Source organism: Rana temporaria, chromosome 12 (assembly GCF_905171775.1).
Source record: "Rana temporaria chromosome 12, aRanTem1.1, whole genome shotgun sequence".
Taxonomy (NCBI): Eukaryota; Metazoa; Chordata; class Amphibia; order Anura; family Ranidae; genus Rana; species Rana temporaria.
In genome coordinates, this window is record NC_053500.1 from 14,878,313 (window position 1) to 14,899,678 (window position 21,366).

The 21,366-nt window shown below is 45.1% G+C and overlaps 1 protein-coding gene across 2 annotated transcripts in view; it reads right to left on the reverse strand.

Moving 5' to 3' along the window:
• Positions 1-841: 841 nt before the first annotated feature.
• The window catches only part of SAMD10 (sterile alpha motif domain containing 10), a 44,712-nt gene continuing 24,187 nt past the window's right edge, over positions 842-21,366 (reverse strand). Inside the window, exons 3-5 of one of the 2 annotated variants that reach the window (XM_040330483.1) lie at positions 12,122-12,290; positions 3,803-3,943; positions 842-1,337 (exon numbers count right to left, since the gene is read on the reverse strand). In XM_040330483.1, the coding sequence (XP_040186417.1) occupies positions 1,318-1,337; positions 3,803-3,943; positions 12,122-12,290 (330 nt within the window). In that variant the 3' untranslated portion in view covers positions 842-1,317. Of the gene's footprint in view, positions 1,338-3,767; positions 3,944-12,121; positions 12,291-21,366 lie in introns of those variants that run through there. The other variant, XM_040330484.1, reaches the window with a different exon arrangement.

Below are 21,366 nucleotides of genomic sequence, written 5' to 3' on the forward strand. Positions count from 1 at the left end.
CTCTGATCGTCTCCTGTACCATGTCTGAAGTCTCAAAGGCCCCGTACACACGGTCGGACCGAACCGATGAGAATGAACCGAAGTTCAGTTTCATCAGACCAAACCGACCGTGTGTATAGGCCATCGGTCTGTTTTCCTTCGGTCGAAAATTTTAAAACATACTTCAAAACCGAACCGATGGACCGCTGCCCGATCGGACCAAACCGATGGTTAGTACAGAAAAGCATCGTTTCAAAACCCCGCGCATGCTCAGAATCAAGTCGACGCATGCTTGGAAGCATTGAACTTCGTTTTTTTCAGCACGTCGTGTGTTTTACGGCACCGCGTTCTGACCCAATCGGATTTTGAACTGATGGTGTGTACACACATCAGACCATCAGGCCACTTCTGCGGTGAACCGATGAAAACGGTCCGTAGGACCATTCTGATCGGTTCGGTCCGACCGTGTGTACGGGGCCTGTCCGTCTCCTGTATCATGTCTGTAGTATGTCTGGGGGCTCTTTCTAACAGACTCTCTAACAGAAGCCCCCTCTGTGTCCATCAGAGAGATGCCCCCCTCCAGGTCCCAATAAAGTACTCTGCTTCTCTTCCTGTATTTTGTTTATTGTTGAGAGATCGTGTAAGGATCCCAGGGTAATGAAGACTTCATGGGGGAGAATCTCTGTGTTTAAATCATTGCCATAGAAACATTTGTAAAGGGGAGGAGTTAGTAAAATGACCACACCCATGTGGGGGCACCAGAAATATTTCTGCACCCAGGCGCCTGTGACCCTAGGATTGGCCCTGCTTGGCACCCCAGATGTTCTGGAACAACATTTCCCATGATGCTCAACTACACTGCAGAGTGCATGAGCATCATGGGAAATGTAGTTCCAAAACATCTGGGGTGCCAAGGTTCTCCATCTCTAGTGTAGTGCAGCAGATTCTGAATAGGCGCCTATGGAAAAATCACAGGCCGGTGACAACAAAAGCTTAGCCAAAAAGCTGAGTTTAGCACAATTCCATATCTGTTTGCCCAGAGAAGCAAAGCGGTTGTCCAGTGAACCATTGCAATAGGTGGGGGTAAATTTGTACGGTTAAGTCAGAGATATATCCGCCCCCAGAAGACCCTCCTCCAGCGTGTTTGGTGACCCCTGGATGGTTCAATGATCCCAAGCTGATCCAGTTATTGTCTTGCGCCCCTCTGCAGGTTTTTTTCGGGAGAGATGGAACTATGGAGTGTACTTGGCATTACAGCAGTCAGTTTGGCACGGGGGAGATTGCAGCTGCAGATTCCCAGCGTGAACTCGGTCACAGTGTTTGGTAGGGTCAGCTCTATTAGAAATTCCCAAATGAAGCTGAAGAGAAGAATAAAAAAATAAAAATAAGACAATTTAAGGGAGAGAGACAGATTTCTACATAATATTTAACCACTTAAGACCCGGACCTTTAGGCAGCTAAAGGACCCGGCCAGGTTTTGCGATTCGGCACTGCGTCGTTTTAACAGACAATTGCGCTGTCGTGCGACGTGGCTCCCAAACAAAATTGACGTCCTTTTTTCCCACAAATAGAGATTTCTTTTGGTGGTATTTGATCACCTCTGCGGTTTTTATTTTTTGCGCTATGAACAAAAACAGAGCGACAATTTTGAAAAAAATGCAATATTTTTTACTTTTTGCTATAATAAATATCCCTCAAAAATATATAAAAAAACATATTTTTTCCTCAGTTTAGGCCGATACGTATTCTTCTACCTATTTTTGGTAAAAAAAAAATTGCAATAAGTGTTTATTGGTTGTTTTTTTGCGCAAAATGTATAGTGTTTACAAAATAGGGGATAGTTTTATTGCATTTTTATATTTTTTATTTTTTTACTACTAATGGCGCCGATCAGCGATTTTTTTCATGACTGCGACATTATGGCGGACACTTCGGACAATTTTGACACATTTTTGGGACCATTGTCATTTTCCCAGCAAAAAATGCATTTAAAATGCATTGTTTACTGTGAAAATGACAATTGCAGTTTGGGAGTTAACCACAAGGGGGCGCTGATGGGGTTATGTATGACCTCATATCTGTTTCTAACTGTAGCCCCCCTGGCTGTAGGTGTGACGTCATCGATTGTGTATCCCTATAAAAGGGATCACACGATCGATGAAGCCGCCACAGTGAAGAACGGGGAAGGTGTGTTTACATACGGCTCTCCCCGTTCTTCAGCTCCGGGGACCGATCGCGGGACTCCAGCGGCGATCGGGTCCGCAGGTCACGGAGCTTCGGACCACGGCTGGGTACTAGCACAGGACGTACCTATACGTGCCTGTGCCCAGCCGTGCCATTCTGCCGACGTAAATGTGCAGGAGGCGGTCCTTAAGTGGTTAAAAGTAATTATAAGGGTCCTGCGTCCACAGGCTTTTGTTTGGAATTTGTCGGAATTGGACCTGCTTGAGTCAGGTCCAATTCCGGTGAGAAGGAAGTCCAACGTACCTGTAAATAAATTTTGGAGAAGCGCATTTTTTTACGTCGTTTACGTTCGGCTTTTTCCGGCGTAAAGTTACCCCTGCTATATGAGGCGTATCCTATGTTAAGTTTGGACGTCGGGCCAGCGTCAAATTTTCCGTCGATTACGTTGTTTGCGTAAGTCGTTCGCGAATAGGGCTTAGCGTAAATTACGTTCACGTCGAAAGCATTGGCTTTTTGCGGGTTAATTTGGAGCATGCGCACTGGGTTACGTTCACAGACGGCGCATGCGCCGTTAGTCAAAAACGTCATTTACGTGGGGTCATGTTTTATTTACTAAAAACACGCCCACCTCTTCACCATTTTGAATGAGGCGTGCTTACGCCGGGAGATTTACGCTACGCCGCCGTAACTTAGGGCGCAGGTTCTTGGTGAATACAGGACCTGCCTCACTAAGTTACGGCGGCGTAGCGTATCTGAGATACGCTACGCTCGCAGAAATTTACGCTAATCTACCTGAATCTACCCCATAGTCTTTCCAGGTCACAGCTCATGTGCATTGCTTTTTGAATTACATTCCTCACACGATTCTCCCATCGATTAGAAATTTGTTAGTTTTGAACATGCCTCATCACTTGAATTCGATGCCTGCACAAAAACCGGCCACCGCCCCCCTAATCCATGCACCCGGCCCCTAATCTACATGCAGGGTGCTGGACACATGGATTTCAATGTTTTTTTTTTTGTGGTTTAAAAAAAAGGGGTGGGCTCAATCTCCGAATTCCCGTCCGGAAAAATTGCAGCCTTCCCGTTCATTTCCCGTGGGGGGTGGAGTTTGTTTGCTGCCCCCCCCCCCCCTATAATATTGAGCACCGGCCGCCACTGATGGCCCCATTAATGATTGGAAAACCAAACGATTATTCAGAAGTGAGATTTTCGAACAAAAACGTGTTCAGAAGTCGACACATGTATGGTTGGCCTAACTACTGAAAAGTTGAGCCCGGGAACTGCCGGGAACTGGCCTATAGGATTGTCTTTTAACCTGGACAGGGTGCCAAATGGCGGCTGAGCCCATCACATAACACTCTAATACAGGCTAAACCCCCAACCATTACATGGCGACAGGCAAACAGCATGAAAGTTCACACACTAGGCCTTAAGAATGCAAAAAAAGAAGAGTATACTAAAATATTTGGTATTGGCTCAAGCATATACAGAGTCTACCTCCCCTCGTCCTTCACAGGATTTCCAGGCTGGACTGTAAAAAAAGCCCCAAAAGAATGGATCCCTTCGTTATTTTGCAGGACGGGTACTTTTTACCTGCAGGGCAGGGCATGAATTTCTTAGCTCCCCTTGCCCGTACCTTGACTGAGCAGCTGCAGATTGCGGACCTCCTCCCGTACCTGCAGCTGGAGAACCTGCTGTAAGACCTCCTGCCGCTGAGACTCGTGGGTAATGCCCATTCGCTGCAATTTTTCTGCATTCAGCCTCAGTAGGGCTCGGCCTGGGAGAGAGAGAGAAACATAGGAAGAGTATTAACATTGGGTAAAATATTAGCAAATATATTTAAGAGAGAGCTGATGCTACCAAGAATCTATGCAACTGTCTTAAGGCAAAACAACAGGTTCTCTTTAACCACTTAAGCCCCGGACCAATATGCTGCTAAATGACCCAAGGGGTTTTTACAATTCAGCACTGCGTCGATTTAACAGACAATTGCGCGGTCGTGCGACGTGGCTCCCAAACAAAATTGGCGTCCTTTTTTTCTCCACAAATAGAGCTTTCTTTTGGTTGTAATTGATCACCTCTGCGGTTTTTATTTTTTGCGCTATACACAAAAATAGAGCGACAATTTTGAAAAAAATGCAATACTTTTTACTTTTTGCTATAATAAATATCCCCCAAAAATACATATATAAAAAAAAAATTTCCTCAGTTTAGGCCAATACGTATTCTTCTACCTATTTTTGGTAAAAAAAAATCGCAATAAGCGTTTATCGATTGGTTTGCGCAAAATTTATAGCGTTTACAAAATAGGGGATAGTTTTATTTTTTTTTTTTTTTTTACTACTAATGGCGGCGATCAGCGATTTTTTTCGTGACTGCGACATTATGGCGGACACTTCGGACAATTTTGACACATTTTTGGGACCATTGTCATTTTCACAGCAAAAAATGCATTTAAATTGCATTGTTTATTGTGAAAATGACAGTTGCAGTTTGGGAGTTAACCACAGGGGGCGCTGTAGGAGTTAGGGTTCACCTAGTGTGTGTTTACAACTGTAGGGGGGTGTGGCTGTAGGACTGACGTCATCGATCGAGTCTCCCTATAAAAGGGATCACACGATCGATGCAGCTGCCACAGTGAAGCACGGGGAAGCCGTGTTTACATACGGCTCTCCCCGTTCTTCAGCTCCGGGGAGCGATCGCGATGGAGCGGCTATAAACGAATAGCCGCGCCGTCGTCCCGGATCGCTCCCCGCGGGAATCCGACCGCCGCATGTAGCGGGGGGGTCCCGATCGGACCCCCGACCCACGTCTAGGCAGGGACGTACAGGTGCGCCAATGTGCCTGTACGTGCCATTCTGCCGACGTACATATACATGCAGCGGTCCGGAAGTGGTTAATGCCCCCTCTCCAACAGTGCATATTTACCTTTACTTTGCTCCCTCCATGCTCTGTTCAGCTTTCAGCTGTCAGAAGCGAAGGAGATATCCAGTACTTCCAGGTTTAAGGGAGCATGTGACCAACTGCCCTTTCTCTCACAATGGCGCTTTGTGATTGGCCCAGCCACAACTGGGCTAAGGCAAGTATATAAGCATTTATTCCTAGATCACTAAAACTATGCAGGCTTACAAAGATTATTATACTAACCAATTTAGCTTTACTTCTTTCGTCTGATGACTCTGAGGGGTTGATTTACTAAAACTGGTGGAGAGTGCAAAATCTGGTGCAGCTATGCATGGTAGCCAATCAGCTTCTATCCCCCCCCTACAGTTAGAAACACAGATGAGGTCATACATAACCCCTTCAGCGCCCCCTTGTGGTTAACTCCCAAACTGCAATTGTAATTTTCACAATAAACAATGCATTTTAAATGCATTTTTTGCTGTGAAAATGACAATGGTCCCAAAAATGTGTCAAAATTGTCCAAAGTGTCCGCCATAATGTCGCAGTCATGAAAAAAAAATCGCTGATCGCCGCCATTAGTAGTAAAAAAAAAATATTAATAAAAATGCAATAAAACTATCCCCTATTTTGTAAACGCTATACATTTTGCGCAAACCAATCGATAAACGCTTATTGCAATATTTTTTTACCAAAAATGGGTAAAAGAATACGTATCGGCCTAAATTGAGGAAACTTTTTTTTATATATATATTTTTGGGGGATATTTATTATAGCAAAAAGTAAAAAATATTGCATTTTTTTTCAAAATTGTCGCTCTATTTTTGTTTATAGCGCAAAAAATAAAAACCGCAGAGGTGATCAAATACCACCAAAAGAAAGCTCTATTTGTGGGGAAAAAAGGACGCCAATTTTGTTTGGGAGCCACGTCCATTTTCATTTTTTTTTTTTCTCTAGTCCATTTTCATTTTTTTTCTTGCAGCTCCCAACAGGGCCTCCATTCCCTCCTCTATACACCAGATTATCTTTTCTCTAGTCCATTTTCATTTTTTAATTTTATTTTTATTTTCTCTAGTCCATTTTCATTTTTTTTCTTGCAGCTCCCAACAGGGCCTCCCTTCCCTCCTCTATACACCAGATTATTTTTTCTCTAGTCCATTTTCATTTTGTATTTTTTTTTCTCTAGTCCATTTTCATTTTTTATTTTTTTATTTTTTATTTTTTTCTCTAGTCCATTTTCATTTTTTTTTCTTGCAGCCCCCAACAGGGCCTCCCTCCCCTCCTCTATACACCAGATTATCTTTTCTCTAGTCCATTTTCATTTTTTATTTTTATTTGTTTTTTCTCTAGTCCATTTTCATTTTATTTTTTTTATTTTTTTCTCTAGTCCATTTTCATTTTTTATTTTTATTTGTTTTTTCTCTAGTCCATTTTCATTTTATTTTTTTTATTTTTTTCTCTAGTCCATTTTCATTTTTTATTTTATTTATTTTTTCTTGCAGCCCCCAACAGGGCCTCCATTCCCTCCTCTATACACCAGATTATCTTTTCTCTAGTCCATTTTCATTTTTTAATTTTATTTTTATTTTCTCTAGTCCATTTTCATTTTTTTTTTTTTTTTTCTTGCAGCTCCCAACATGGCCTCCCTTCCCTCCTCTATACACCAGATTATTTTTTCTCTAGTCCATTTTCATTTTGTATTTTTTTTTCTCTAGTCCATTTTCATTTTTTCTTTTTTTCTTTTTTATTTTTTTCTCTAGTCCATTTTCATTTTTTTTTCTTGCAGCCCCCAACAGGGCCTCCCTCCCCTCCTCTATACACCAGATTAACTTTTCTCTAGTCCATTTTTATTTTTTTATTTTATTTATTTTTTCTCTAGTCCATTTTCATTTATTTATTTATTTTCTTTAGTCCATTTTCATTTTTTTTTCTTGCAGCTCCCAACAGGGCCTCCATTCCCTCCTCTATACACCAGATTATCTTTTCTCTAGTCCATTTTCATTTTTTATTTTTATTTGTTTTTTCTCTAGTCCATTTTCATTTTATTTTTTTTATTTTTTTCTCTAGTCCATTTTCATTTTTTTTTTCTTGCAGCTCCCAACAGGGCCTCCCTTCCCTCCTCTACACACCAGATTATCTTTTCTCTAGTCCATTTTCATTTTATTTATTTTTTTGCGCCCTCCTCCCTTCCTTCTCGTCTCTCCTGAGGATGGCATCTTCTCTGTGAACTTTCATCCGCTCCGCACATTAAGACTTCTGCTGCCCGGGGATACAGATCTTGCAGCGAGAGCTGGTGCGTGTCTGCTGGGATTCAGGCACATTCGGATGATGCAACCAATTCCTCCGTTCATGGCTCTGTCCCTGAGACACAGCGCAGTCCGTGACTCAGATACGCAGCCTGCGGGGCCATACGGGGATGCTAACCGACCATATGTTCAATTTGCTCCTAGTGTTTGTAAAACTCTGTTGTTACAGACGCAGCAATTCTCCGCATTTGAGGTTCTTCCATTTATAGGGCTCACAGATTGCACAGCACTTTAAGTGAGTGAGTTATTTATTTTATTTATAGGCTGGAGCCACAAGAGAGCCTACAAGGCCTGGGGCAGGAATTAGGCAGATGTAGATCTCTGTCTAGATAGATAACTACATATAAAGTAGAGGTAAACCCTTAAAGTGGTTGTAAAGGCCGAAGGTTTTTTTATTTTTTTTGATAAATATTTTTATTGTTTTCAAGAAAGAAGAGCGGTACAAATCATATACATTTAAAAAAAATTAAAAATACATTGTATATTCTCCTCTCCTTAACCACTTAAGGACCGGACCAATATGCTGCTAAATGACCCAAGGGGTTTTTACAATTCGGCACTGCGTCGCTTTAGCAGACAATTGCGCGGTCGTGCGACGTGGCTCCCAAACAAAATTGGCATCCTTTTTTCCTCACAAATAGAGCTTTCTTTTGGTGGTATTTGATCACCTCTGCGGTTTTTATTTTTTGCGCTATAAACAAAAATAGAGCGACAATTTTGAAAAAAATGCAATATTTTTTACTTTTTGCTGTAATAAATATCCCCAAAAAAGATATATAACATTTTTTTTCCCTCAGTTTAGGCCGATACGTATTCTTCTACCTATTTTTGGTAAAAAAAAATCGCAATAAGCGCTTATCGATTGGTTAGCGCAAAATTTATAGCGTTTACAAAATAGGGGATAGTTTTTTTTTTTTATTTTTTTTTTACTACTAATGGCGGCGATCAGCGATTTTTTTCGTGACTGCGACATTATGGCGGACACTTTGGACAATTTTGACACATTTTTGGGACCATTGTCATTTTCACAGCAAAAAATGCATTTAAATTGCATTGTTTATTGTGAAAATGACAGTTGCAGTTTGGGAGTTAACCACAGGGGGCGCTGTATGAGTTAGGGTTCACCTAGTGTGTGTTTACAACTGTAGGGGGGTGTGGCTGTAGGACTGACGTCATCGATCGAGTCTCCCTATAAAAGGGATCACTCGATCGATGCAGCCGCCACCGTGTTTACATACAGCTCTCCCCGATCTTCAGCTCCGGGGAGCGATCGCGAGGGGGCGGCTAGAAACGAATAGCCGCGCCCTCGTCCCGGATCGCTCCTGAAGCCACGGGAACCGCCGCACCTACGGGGGGGGGGGGGGGGTCCCGATCGGACCCCCGACCCACGTCTTGGCAGGCACGTACAGGTACGTTGATGTGCCTGTCCGTGCCATTCTGCCGACGTAAATGTACATGCGGCGGTCCGGAAGTGGTTAAAGTGGATGTAAACTTTTTTTTTTTGAACAGTATAAGATTTTCTATCATCTGTGCCCAGTCTTGCCACACAGAGTTAATCCAGCTCTGAGCAATCCTCTTTTATTGTTCAGTGAAATAAAACGGACTTACAAAGAAAAACCTTAGTCCGTTCCGCCCCCTTGCTGTGAGTGACAGGTTATTTACATATCTCATGCACTAGCCTGGAGACAGGCATTATTTTTTCATTCCCACCCCCCACTCCTTTTCTGAAGTCATGTGGTTACTTTTATGGATTTTGACTGGATGTTAGTGATCATAGCAGAATTTAGTGTAGGGAATACACAGGAAAAAATGCATGTTGACAAGGGGATTGTAGAGGAGGGCGGGGAGTCTAGTGACATCACGACTCCACCCACCGAGCTCCAGACAACAGACCCACCCACAGAATCTGCAGTTTTTCAGGTCTCATAACACAGGAGGGGAGACATTTGACAGGTAAGGATACATGCAGGAGGCATCTATATCCTTATAGATCAGCACTATGGCAGTAGGTTAGAAAGGATGAAAGTGGGTTTACATCCACTTTAAAGTTATAAAATCATAGATTTTATAAATATTTTTCGAAGTAAACCATTTGAATTGGAAGGGTTCATGGAATCCTGGTAAAAACAATGGCCCAGATTCTCAAGGGGCTTACGACGGCGCAATGCAATGTGCGCCGTCGTAAAAGTCCTAATCTGGGCCGTCGTATCTATGCGACTGATTCTTAGAATCAGTTACGCATAGATAACCATTAGATCCGACAGGCGTAAGGCTCTTACGCGGTCGGATCTTAAATGCAATTATTTTTTTCGCCGCTAGGTGTCGCCTCCATCGTTTTCCCTGTCGAGTATGCAAATTAGCAAAATACGCGAATTCCCGAACGTACGCGCGGTCGACGCAGTGAAGTTACGACGTTTATGTTAGATTGCGACGCGTAAAGTTGCCCCTGCTATATGAGGGGCAACCAATGTTAAGTATGGCCGTCGTTCCCGCGTCGAAATTTAAAAATTTACTTTGTTTGCGCAAGTCGTCCGTGAATGGGGCTGGACGTCATTTACGCTCACGTCGAAACAAATGACGTCCTTGCGACGTCATTTAGCGCAATGCACGTCGGAAAATTGTAGGGACGGCGCATGCGCAGTACGTTCGGCGCGGGAATGCGCCTAATTTAAATGTTCCACGCCCCCTACCCAGCTCATTTGAATTAGGCGGGCTTGCGCCGGGGGATTTACGCTACGCCGCCGCAACTTTACAGGCAAGTTCTTTGTGAATAAAGCACTTGCCTGTAAAACTTGCGGCGGCGTAATGTAAATGACATACGTTACGCCGCCGCAGTATTACGCCCATCTACGAGAATCTGGGCCATTGGGTTACGTATCATTGGTAATAGGGGAGCATAAGGGAACATTAAATTAAGATAAAACGCCTTGTGTGCAGCAGCCCCTCTAATACTTTGTCCAGCGATGTCCACGAGTATCCACTTACTGACCTTTGGCTTGTTCCTTGACTACGCTTCGGCTCGATTCCAACCTGCAACCACTCGTTACTGACCTTTGGCTTGTTTACTGACTACGCTTGATCCCTACCTGCTATATCTGCTACTGGACCCCGGCTTGCTTACCTCCTGGTGGGGCGATCCTGAGGACTGCCACCTGGTACTAACAGCAGCAAAACCCATCTCCACTGGTGTATTCTGGTGAACACAGGTTAGTGCTTAGACACCTCACCTCAGGGTAACCTGTGTCATCCGCCAGGGTGACCTGTTTCTGTACCTATCCAGCTGATTGATGGGAGCCTCTCTACTGCTCTGGTCTCCGAAACCAACCCCTGACTGTGACACTGGGGCCCCCTTGTCTACATAAGCTGTTTTACTCGTAAAATGGACTATACCTTGAATTAAAGTTATCACATTACAATTCGTTTTAAAACAACGTTACCATGTTTAAAGGAGTTGTAAAGGGAAAAAAAATGGGGCCAGATTCACAGCAGTAATACGCCGGCATATCTACTGATACGCCGGGGTATTTTCAAATTTGCCGCGTCGTATCTTGATTTGGAATCCTCAAACCAAGATACGACGGCTTTTGGCAAAGATCCGACAGGCGTACGCCTTCGGATCGTAGGTGTAATTTTCCAGCATCGGGTATGCAAATTAGCCGTTTACGGCGATCCACGAAGGTACGCGCGTTCGTCGCATTCTCTTACGTCGTCGCTAGTCGGTTTTTCCCGTCGCAAACATAAGCCTGCTTTTTCATGGCTTACATTTAGACCAGCCATGTTAAAGTATGGCCGTCGTTCCCGCGTCGAATTTCTATTTTTTTTTTTTGCGTAAGACGTCCGGGAATACGAAACGACGTAACGCACGTCGCCGTTCAAAAAATACGTCGGGGCGGCGTAATTTCGTGCAAAGCACGGCGGGAAATTTTCACACGGAGCATGCGCAGAACGTTCGGCGCGGGAGCGCACCTAATTTAAATGACACACATCCCATTTGAATTAGGCGGGCTTGCGCCGGACAGATTTACGTTACGCCGCCGCAAGTTAACACGTAAGTGCTTTGTGAATCAAGCACTTACAACGAAAACTTGCGGCGGAGTAACGTAAAGGGGATATGTTACGCCGCCGCAATTTTTCATGAATCTGGCCCATGGTGCCTAAAATTAATGACTGCAAGGTAGACAGACAGCATAGTGTAATGATCCTGTTAAAAAACGAGTAAATATCTATTAAATTCCTACATCTATATCACCTCTGGGGGTTCTAGTTTCTGTTCTCTCATTCACTTCCTGGTTTGCATCGCTCGTTCATGTAAGAACTACATTTCCCAGTATGCATTGCGGCACGCCCAGTAATTCACACCTCCTTGAAGTCTCTAACACGTAGAGAGCGTCCTGCCGCACAGATGTAGTTCCCAGGAGGGGGTGAGCACGTCACTGACCACCGCAGTAAAGCCTCCCTTCACGGTGGTCAGTAAAATCAGACAAGCAGGAAGTGAACAGAACAGAGAAGAAATAGAGCAACTTCTGAGCAAAAAACGAACAATGAGGAAGTGAAAAGAGGAATGTCTGCAGGTAAAGGATGCTTATTATGAAAAAAATGTTTTTCCTTTACAACCCCTTTAAGCTTATATAAAATGTTGCCAATTGGGTTTCCATCTATTTTAACTATGTAATGTGCTCCTATTCCTTATTCCCTTCAGTTAGGTAGCTGCAAAGGGTTTCGACAATAACAATTTAATTTATGGTTACCTGTGATGGCATGGTGGGAGAAGGCCTCGACATAGGTGAGATAGTTGTGTGGGCAATGCTTCTTCAGCCACTTGCACACGTCTTGCTGGGTCCAAAGGACGACCGGTTTTGTGAGGCAGCTGAAAGACGGACTGGTATGATATATTCCGTATTGATCGCTGGGTCTTACCTGTGCCAGGAATAAAACTGGGATTAATTAAAGCATAGACAGAGGAGCACAAGAACCTGTCTGGAAACAAGTGGATGATGGTTAACAGGCCAACTGACCTAGGCGATGTTATTGAGATCCTGCACCGGGAATAGGAGAGAAGCTTTGGCAATCATTACAGCAGTGTTGTGGTGCCACTGTTTCACTGGCTCATTTCATCACTATTTAAAACTGAACTCCAAGAATTCAGCCACGTTATGCAATGTGCTGATTTACTAGGGGTTAAGTCCAATGAGATGCATGCCACCTTGTGGACTTACAGCTCTCATTTACAGTTTGTTAGGTAGATTCAGAGAGAAGTGCCTAAACTTGCGGCGGCGTAGCTTAGCCTGTTTAGGCTACGCCGCCGTAAGTTAGCTAGGCAAGTACATGATTCTCAATGTACTTGCTTGCTAATATACGGCGGCGTAGCCTAAAGCGGGCGGGCGTAAGAGCGCCGAATTCAAATGTCTTGGAGGGGGGCGTGTTTGATGGTAATGAGGCTTGACCTTACGTTTTTTACATTTTTTTCTAACTGCGCATGCGCCGGACGCCTACATTCCCCAGTGTGCATTGCGGCTACGTACGCTGCACGGGCCTATTGATTTAGACGTGGACGTAAACAACATAAATCCCGATTCGCGCACGACTTACGCAAACGACGTAAAAAATTTGAATCTCGCGGCGGGAACGGCGGCCATACTTTAACATTGTTATTCCACCTAATAGATGGAATAACTTTAGGCCTGCTAATGCCTTACGGAAACGGCGTAAATCGACTGCGGTGGCCGGGCGTACGTTCGTGAATCGGCGTATCAACTCATTTACATATTCTATGCCGACCGCAATGGAAGAGCCACCTAGCGGCCATCCAAAATATTGTAATCTAAGATAGGACGGCGCAAGCCGTCGTATCTTAGATATGTTTAAGCGTATCTGTTTGAGCATATGCTTAAACATAAGTCGGCGTAGATTCTGAGTTAGGTCGATCTATCTACTGATAAGTCGGCCTAACTCTTACTGAATCTACCTATGTATTTTTACTGAGTGCCATGAGCATAGCTATCGCTAAAGCTCCGGAGCTTTGATGCTGGACATTCTGGTCTCAGCTGCTGCAGCTGCAGAGTTGTATGCAGCCACTGTGCCCATCCCGTCTGCCCAAACACAGAGAGCTTTGTATTTGGCAAACTCATTGACCAAATACATAGGCTTCTGTGAATGAACAGCGGAGGGGGAGGGGTGGGCAAAGCTGCTGCTGTGTGAGAAAGCAATGTTTCTCCTGTCCGAGCTCCGGGAATGTAGCTAAAGCTTTACTCTCAGAGATCCATAAAACTTAAATCCATAAGTCCTGGAGCTGGCATTCGCCTTGTTGGACCCAATTCATAGTACGCCAGCACATTTTACAAAGTGTCTGCACAGGACCCCCGCCTGGGGGTCCTCCTGGATAAAAAGAAAATGATGGGGCCAGTTGCGCGGTCCGGGCATGTTGTTATAATGTTTACCACAGGTTGGGGAGCCCCTCCCTCCCCTTCTTTGAGGCCTTGCACACACGACCGGATTATCTGATGAAAACGGTCCGCCGGACCGTTTCCATCGGATATGTCCGCTGCCGGATTTTGGTCTGATGGTTGTACACACCATCAGACCATAATCCCAGCGGAAAACATACGCGGTGACGTGGATGTGCCGTCGCCGCGACGATGACGCGGCGACGTGCGCGACCCTGGAAGGTAAATACTTCCACGCAAGCGTCGAATCACTTCGACGCATGTTAGGGATGGCGGTCGGTCGGACAAGTCCAGTGAGTCTGTACAGATGACCGGATTTGTCCGACGGACAGGTTTCCAGCGGACAGATTTCTTAGCATGCTAAGAAATTTTTGTCCGCTGGAAAACGGTCGGCTGGACAAATGTCCGCCGGAAAACTGTCCGATAGGCCGTACACACGACCGGATTTGTCTGCTGGAACTGGTCCGCGGACAAATCTCAGCGGACAGATCCGGTCGTGTGTACGGGGCCTGAGCGCCTCCGCGGGTTGGTTGCGCGTGGCGGCCTTCGGGCGCACCTTGGGGGCGCAGGCGCCCTTTGGCGCTTGCGGCCCGCGGGGGGTTCCCGAGGCGAAGTTAGCAATGGTTTTAATGCAATGTGTTCTGTTGTTGTGTAATTTTATGCATTGCGTGTACTGTGTGCACTATTGTGTTTTATGCTTGTCGGCCCGCGCGGCTTTGTCCCTGTTTTACAAAAAAAAAAAAAAGTGTCTGAATTCCTAGATTTCTGCTTTAAATTTAATTTTTCACGAGAGATAAAAGCTGCAGAAGGAGAAAGCTGCAAATCAATCATCTCTGCTACTATTCCATTCCCATCATTTTCTGCTGGGATTGGCCAGTATAGTCACAAGATTTCCCTAAAGGAGGACAAAATTGCTGAACCATCATAATAGCCCCTCTTCTTGCTTTCCCCAATCCCTATTAGGCCTTATGGAGTGAATCGCATCAAGATGTACCCCCCCCCCCCCACTGTATTTGTGCATTTATTGAATAAATCTTTCTGGTCAATGCACTTATTTCTGGGGTCCCTCTACTTCTAGAGTTTGATTTTGCCTGCATGACAAGCTTAAAGCCTGTAAAAAAAACTCCCCTTTTGGGGGACCCCCAGCCGTATTTTATGATTATTATTTTTTAGAAACTTGTTTTTCCGGGTGAACCACCGCTTTAACCTTCTTATACAGTAAAACCTTGGTTTGAGAGTAACTTGGTTTGAGAGCGCTTTGAAAGACAAGCAACATTTTTAAATACATTTTGACTTGATATACAAGCGATGTCTTGATATAAGAGTAGGGTCATGTCACAAATGAGTATAAAAAAGAAGAGAGGAGCCTCTAAGTGTAGCAATATGGTTACATTTAATGAAGGTACAACATTTAGCAACGTATTGCTACACTTAGAGGTGCCTCTCTTCTCTTGTATACCATGTAAAAAATAAATGCTTTGATATACAAGTGCTTTGGATTACAAGCATGTTTCTGGAACGAATTATGCTCGCAATCCAAGGTTTTACTGTACATGGAAAACTGAGGATAACTTGTGGGGAAGAAGAAGAATAGATAGCACAGGGGCAATTCTGGGTTGATAGAATTGCAGCCAACATTTTTTTTTTTTAAACCTCCAGATGGATAAAAATAAATAGATAAAATAAAATAAATAAAAAAGTCTGCAGCTAGGATCTATTAGCAGTCTGGTTCTTGGTGTATGGACCCAGAATGTATGAACAATACCTTTTCCACTACCAAAAATGCACAATCTGCCAGGACAGCAACAGTGAGGACCCAAACCTGACTGCATGCAGAGTTTTATTTTTTTATGGACGTCTTTTAATCCGTTTCAGGTCAGAATTCAGACGAAAATTCAGGCCGAAATCGGACCTGAAACGGTGAATGGGGACGCACCGGACCCCTGCTGTTAACTGCATGCGATGATAGTGTGAACCCAGCCTGAATGATCTTGCTTTGAACCTTGTTTCCCTTTTGAACCTCTTGCTCCACCCACAAACTTCCTATTTTAGCCAGGCCTTTGCACTTCCTGTTTGCCAGATTATTGTGCTCTCTCCAGCCAATAGCTCGCTCTTGCCACTCCTGCTGCCATCCGTATCTCCACTACCATCTGTTACTGACCTGTTACTTGTTTCTCAATTACGCTTCTGCTCAGGGCCGTCTTAATAGCATCTTGGGCCCCTGGGCAAAGTAATGCTCTGGGGCCCCTACAATGATGACAGTGCAGGTAAACAGACATTAAGGGGTAGATCCACGTAGCGCGGCGCATATTCCCGCTGGGCGTAGCGTATCTAAGATACACTACGCTGCCGTAAAAAAATTTTTTTCAAATCTTCAAAGAATGCGCGCCGTAAGTTACGGCGGTGTAGTGTATCTTTGGCGGCGTAAGGGCGCGTAATTCAAAACAATGTGATAGGGGCGTGTTTTATGCAAATACGTCGTGACCCGACGTAAACAACTTTTTTTTTTAACGGCGCATGCGCCGTCCGTGGGGGTATCCCAGTGCGCATGCTCGAAATTAAACCGGAACAAGCCAATGCTTACGACGGTGACGTCATTCTACGCAAATCCCTATTCGCGAACGACTTACGCAAACAACGTAAATAATTCAAATTTCGACGCGGGAACGACGCCCATACTTAACATTGAGTAAGCCACCATGTAGCAGCTTTAACTATATGCCGGAAAAAGCCGAACGCAAACGATGTAAAAAAATGCGCCGGCCGGACGTACGTTCGTGGATCGCCGTAACTAGCTAATTTGCATACTCAACGCAGAATTCGATGGAAACGCCACCTAGCGGACGGCGTAAAAATGCACCTAAGATCCGACGGCGTACTAAGAGATACAAAACAAAGATACGACGCAGGAACTTTAAAATTACGCGGCGTATCAATAGATACGCCGGCGTAATTCTTTTGTGGATCTGCCCCTAAGTAGGAGGCAGACTGCCTCCTCTTTGCATCTATCACATCATGGGGCCCCCAATTTCAGGGCAGTGTGGGCTCAAGGACCAGCTGCTTTGGGGAAAGTGCAGCCCCCCCCCCCATGCAGCTGGGGCCCCTGGGCAGTGCCCAGTTGTGCCCTCTCATTAAGACAGCCCTGCTTCTGCTTGATCCCTACCTGCTATCTGGTACTGGACCCCAGCTTGCTCGCTTACTGGTGAGGTGACCTGGTACTCACACACAGCAAAACTCATCTCCACTATCAGGGGCTCAGGTTACTATGGGTTAGTGCTTAGACCCCACACCTCCGTTTAGCCCCTGTCATCAGTCAGGGTGACCTGCTGCAGAACTTATGCAGCTACTTGGTGGAAGCCTCTTCACTGCTATAGTGACTAGCCTTCAAGGCTGACCCCCCCGACCATGCCATGAGTACAGGTATGCCACTTTGCTTTTAAAGGCTGAAGAAAGCGGCACTGGAACATGGGGTATGGGGAGTATGTGTAGGTGTTAAGGGTGCCAGCTATGTGAACCTGTTGCTTTTCCCTACACAAAGTGCATGTTGACTTTAAATCTCACTAGTCCCCTTTAAAGGAGGCGCAGTAAAGACACCTTCCTCAGAGACATTCGTCTCCAGGGAACACATCACTGCACAGCGATACATAATTTCCTGCGCAGCTTCGTGTATTGATAAATTTTCTCCTGCGTGGCACGGCGCGTTCATAAATCATCTTCACGGCGCTGCACTGCCATAAATAATGTTCTGCGCTGCTCTCCTTAATAACAGAACCTAGTGCAGTCCCTTTCTTCTTGTCCACCGAAGCCGATCGTGCTTTTCTGTTACCAGTACACGGTCTGGCTTGTTTACTGAAGCCAAGGGCTCAATGCAAAAATGCCATTAATCTGCTAAAAGAAACGAGATGACGGTTGTCCTGCTTCGCCATTTATAGCATGTTTATGTGTCCTGCAAGCAACTGTAGCGTGGTCACGCTCCCGGAATGGGGGGGGGGGGTTAAATTCAATGGATAGGATAGAAAAATCACAGCCATTATTGATCCCTTCTGTGTTAATCTGATGTCGTGTTCCATCCCCTGCCTTTTCTCCACTGCAGCTATTGTACACTCTAAAAACTCAACCCAAGGTCAGCTGAATCAGGCCTACACAATCGACTATCCTCTGGTATATTCGCAGCCTCACCCATAACTACCAGTGAAAAGATTTTATCTTCTAGTTACAATCTGATTGGTTATTAGGAGCAGTGGCGTATCCAGGGTATGGCACATATGGCAAGTGCCATGGGCGCCATATGAAGGGGGCGCTTGTGAGTGGCTGGGCAGCAAGGTACTGACTTACCAGGGAAGGGCCGATCCTAGGGTCACAGGCTCCTGGGTGCGGAAATATTTCTGGCGCCCCCACATGGGCATCGTCATTTTACCAACTCCTCCCCTTTACAAATGTTTCTATGGCAATGACTCAACCACAGAGATGCTCCCCCACGTAGTCTTCATTACCCTGGGATCCTTACATGATCTCTTAACAATAAACAAAATACAGGAAGAGAAGCAGAGTACTTTATTGGGACCTGGAGGGGGGCCTCTGTGATGGACACAGAGAGGGCTTCTGTTAGAGAGTCTGTTAGATGTTCGGCGCCCCCACCTTTGCAGGCGCCTGGGTGCAATGCACCCTGTGCACCCTGCCTAGGATCGGCCCTGTACCAGGGTCTCTTCTTCCAAGGGCCAGATTAACGTAGGGGCTATTGGAGCTCCAGGCCCCTACCATAATATTGACCCAATACAGAGATTTTACACATAATTATCAGCTTATCAGTTCCACCTGTCAGTGCCAGTGTCACCTATTAGCCCATCAGTGCCGCCTATCAGTGTTGCCTTATCAGTGCCCATAAAATCCGCAAATCAGTGCCTATTATTGCAGCTCATCAGTGCCAATCCATAATTTGTTAATTGAAAGATTAAAGAGCTTGGCTTGTAGTTTTGTTAAGGTTATCTGAAAGATGGGTTTCAAATGTTTTGACAGGGGCGCAGTTTCAGTGCTTGCCATAGGCGCTATTTTCACTAGATACGCCTCTGATTAGGAGGGACTGTACTTTTCACAGCAAAAACCAACAAGTCCCCTTTGATCTCCCACCCTTCCCCCATACCTCCCAACTTTTTTGAGATGGGAATAAGGCACACCTATCAGCAAACGTATGCAGGCATTGGACACACCCCTTGCCACACCCCCTTAAAGGTGAATTGTACAAAAAAAACAAGATTAGTTAAACCCACAATTGCTTGTTGGCCACTACTATTCCTTTATATTGGCTTTTGGAATTTACAAATGCAGCAATTTAGAAATCAGATGAAAGGTTTAGGGCTGGAAAACACTTTTTGATAGATAAAAAGTGCATTTTCTATACAACTCTATAGATCAGACCAAAATGAGGGACATTGCTCCAAATCAGGGACAGTTGGGAGCTATGGTCTTTGTTTTCTCCTTGCCGCTCCATTCAAATTTTAGGAATAAAAAATGAATTTGAACTTCCAGGTATGGATCAGCATGTGACTCACTCCATGTGACAGCAGTAGGCCAAGCACAAGTGCCGTCACATTAAAAGAGATTCCATATCCTTATGCAAGTTATGACTTGAATGACGGTAACTTAAGAGGAACTGCAGTCGGCTCACATAATTTGTAATAAAAACATCTTTGCCATTCTGAAGCTTCTCTCCAACCACTTTGCAAATTATTTTATATATACTGTGATTCCGTACTTTCCAAATATGCTGCAGAAATCTTCCTCCACTGAGTCTGGCTGCATCCATTTTACCTGTGGGCAGCTGAAGCTGCTGCCTGTTCACTTCCTGGATTTACACAAAGGCACACCTCCAGCTCTGCAGCTCTCATTGGCCCTCTTATGACTCATCCCCCCCCTCCCTTCCTGGCAAACTCTCCAGATAGTGAGAGAGGGAGAGCTGTGCATGATGTCATAAGCTTAGGCTTTGTAAAGAAACGGGAAGTGGGTTGTATAAGGTATTTACTGGCAGAAAAAAAATGTTTAACTATCCAAAGTTAAAACAACAAAGGGCAGAAGATTTAATAGCTGGAAAGGTGAAAAAATTACTGAAGGTCCGCTTTAAGACATCTTGTCCTAATCCCAGCAGCTGAATGGTGCATGGAGAGAGCGATGGAAAGAGGAATAGGAGCTGCCGGGGGAGGGGCATTTAAGTAACCTGTTGTTTTGCTCTGCATAGGAAAAGCACAGGTATACTTTAAAAATGGCTGCACATTATTGCACAATCTCAATATGATCAAATAGAAGTTTAATGGATAGTTTAGGTAAGCCGGCATTATAACTGTAGTTGGTGGTAAGGAGGTTGAACAGAGATCAGAAAATCCGTGATTTTGGTGAATGGAATGCACTTGATGTCAGGGGCAGATCCAGGGGGGGGGGGGGGGGCAACGGGACAATTGCCACCTCCGAGAAACTATTTGCGGGCGAGTGCCGTGGGCGGGTGACAGAGCGCTCCACGGGCGGGGAGAGCGAGTGGCTGCGCTGCGGGCAGCTGGTCCTCGGGAGCGGACGGCTTGGTGGGCAGGTGACAGAGCGGGCGGCTCCGCTGCGGCTGACGGGTGTCCGGTGAAAGAGCGTGCGGGCTGGGCAGCTGTTTGGCTTGGTGAGTGCTGAGTGAGTGCTGGCCTATTAACGGGCAGGCGAGCGGGGGGACCAGAGAGATGACATCATCTCTCACCGCCCGCCCTGCATCTCTGCCGTTTCTTCCCTCAATGTGTAGCCTACATGACATGGCAAGTGACAATCGGCAACATGTGACAGGCAATGTGGCAAGTGACAATCGGCAACATGTGACAAGCAATGTGGCAAGTGACAATCGGCAACATGTGACAAGCAATGTGGCAAGTGACAATCGGCAACATGTGACAAGCAATGTGGCAAGTGACAATCGGCAACATGTGACAGGCAATGTGGCAAGTGACAATCGGCAACATGTGACAAGCAATGTGGCAAGTGACAATCCGCAACTTGTTGCAGGTGACGTGGCAAGTGATAATCCGCAACTTGTGGCAAGTGACAATTCGCAGCGCGTGGCAGGCGATGGTGGCAAGTGACACACTTGGGGCTCCCACTGATTCTGCATTATGGGGAGTTAAACCATTTCATTTTAAATTACAATGTAATAATAGAAATAATGAGCTTCAATCATTCTGACACCATAACAATCATGGTGACGGGATGATTGAAGCTCCAACACCAGCCATTTCCCCGAAAAATTGCCCGCAAAAAAAAACATATTTTCTGGCAGTGCCCCTCCCGAGACTAGACTCTGGATCCACCCCTGCCTGATGTATATAATCTTATCAGTTTGTGTTAAATTTAAAAAAAAGGTATTTCTATGTATCGCTATTTATAGATGTACTGTACATGGGGACAGCTAGATCTACTCATTGATATTCCAACCATGCTTCCCCCTCAGCAAACCCATTTGGTTACTTTGCTTTGCTCCTCTCTCACAATGCAAGTCAACCAACCATGCCTGACATGCAATGCAATTT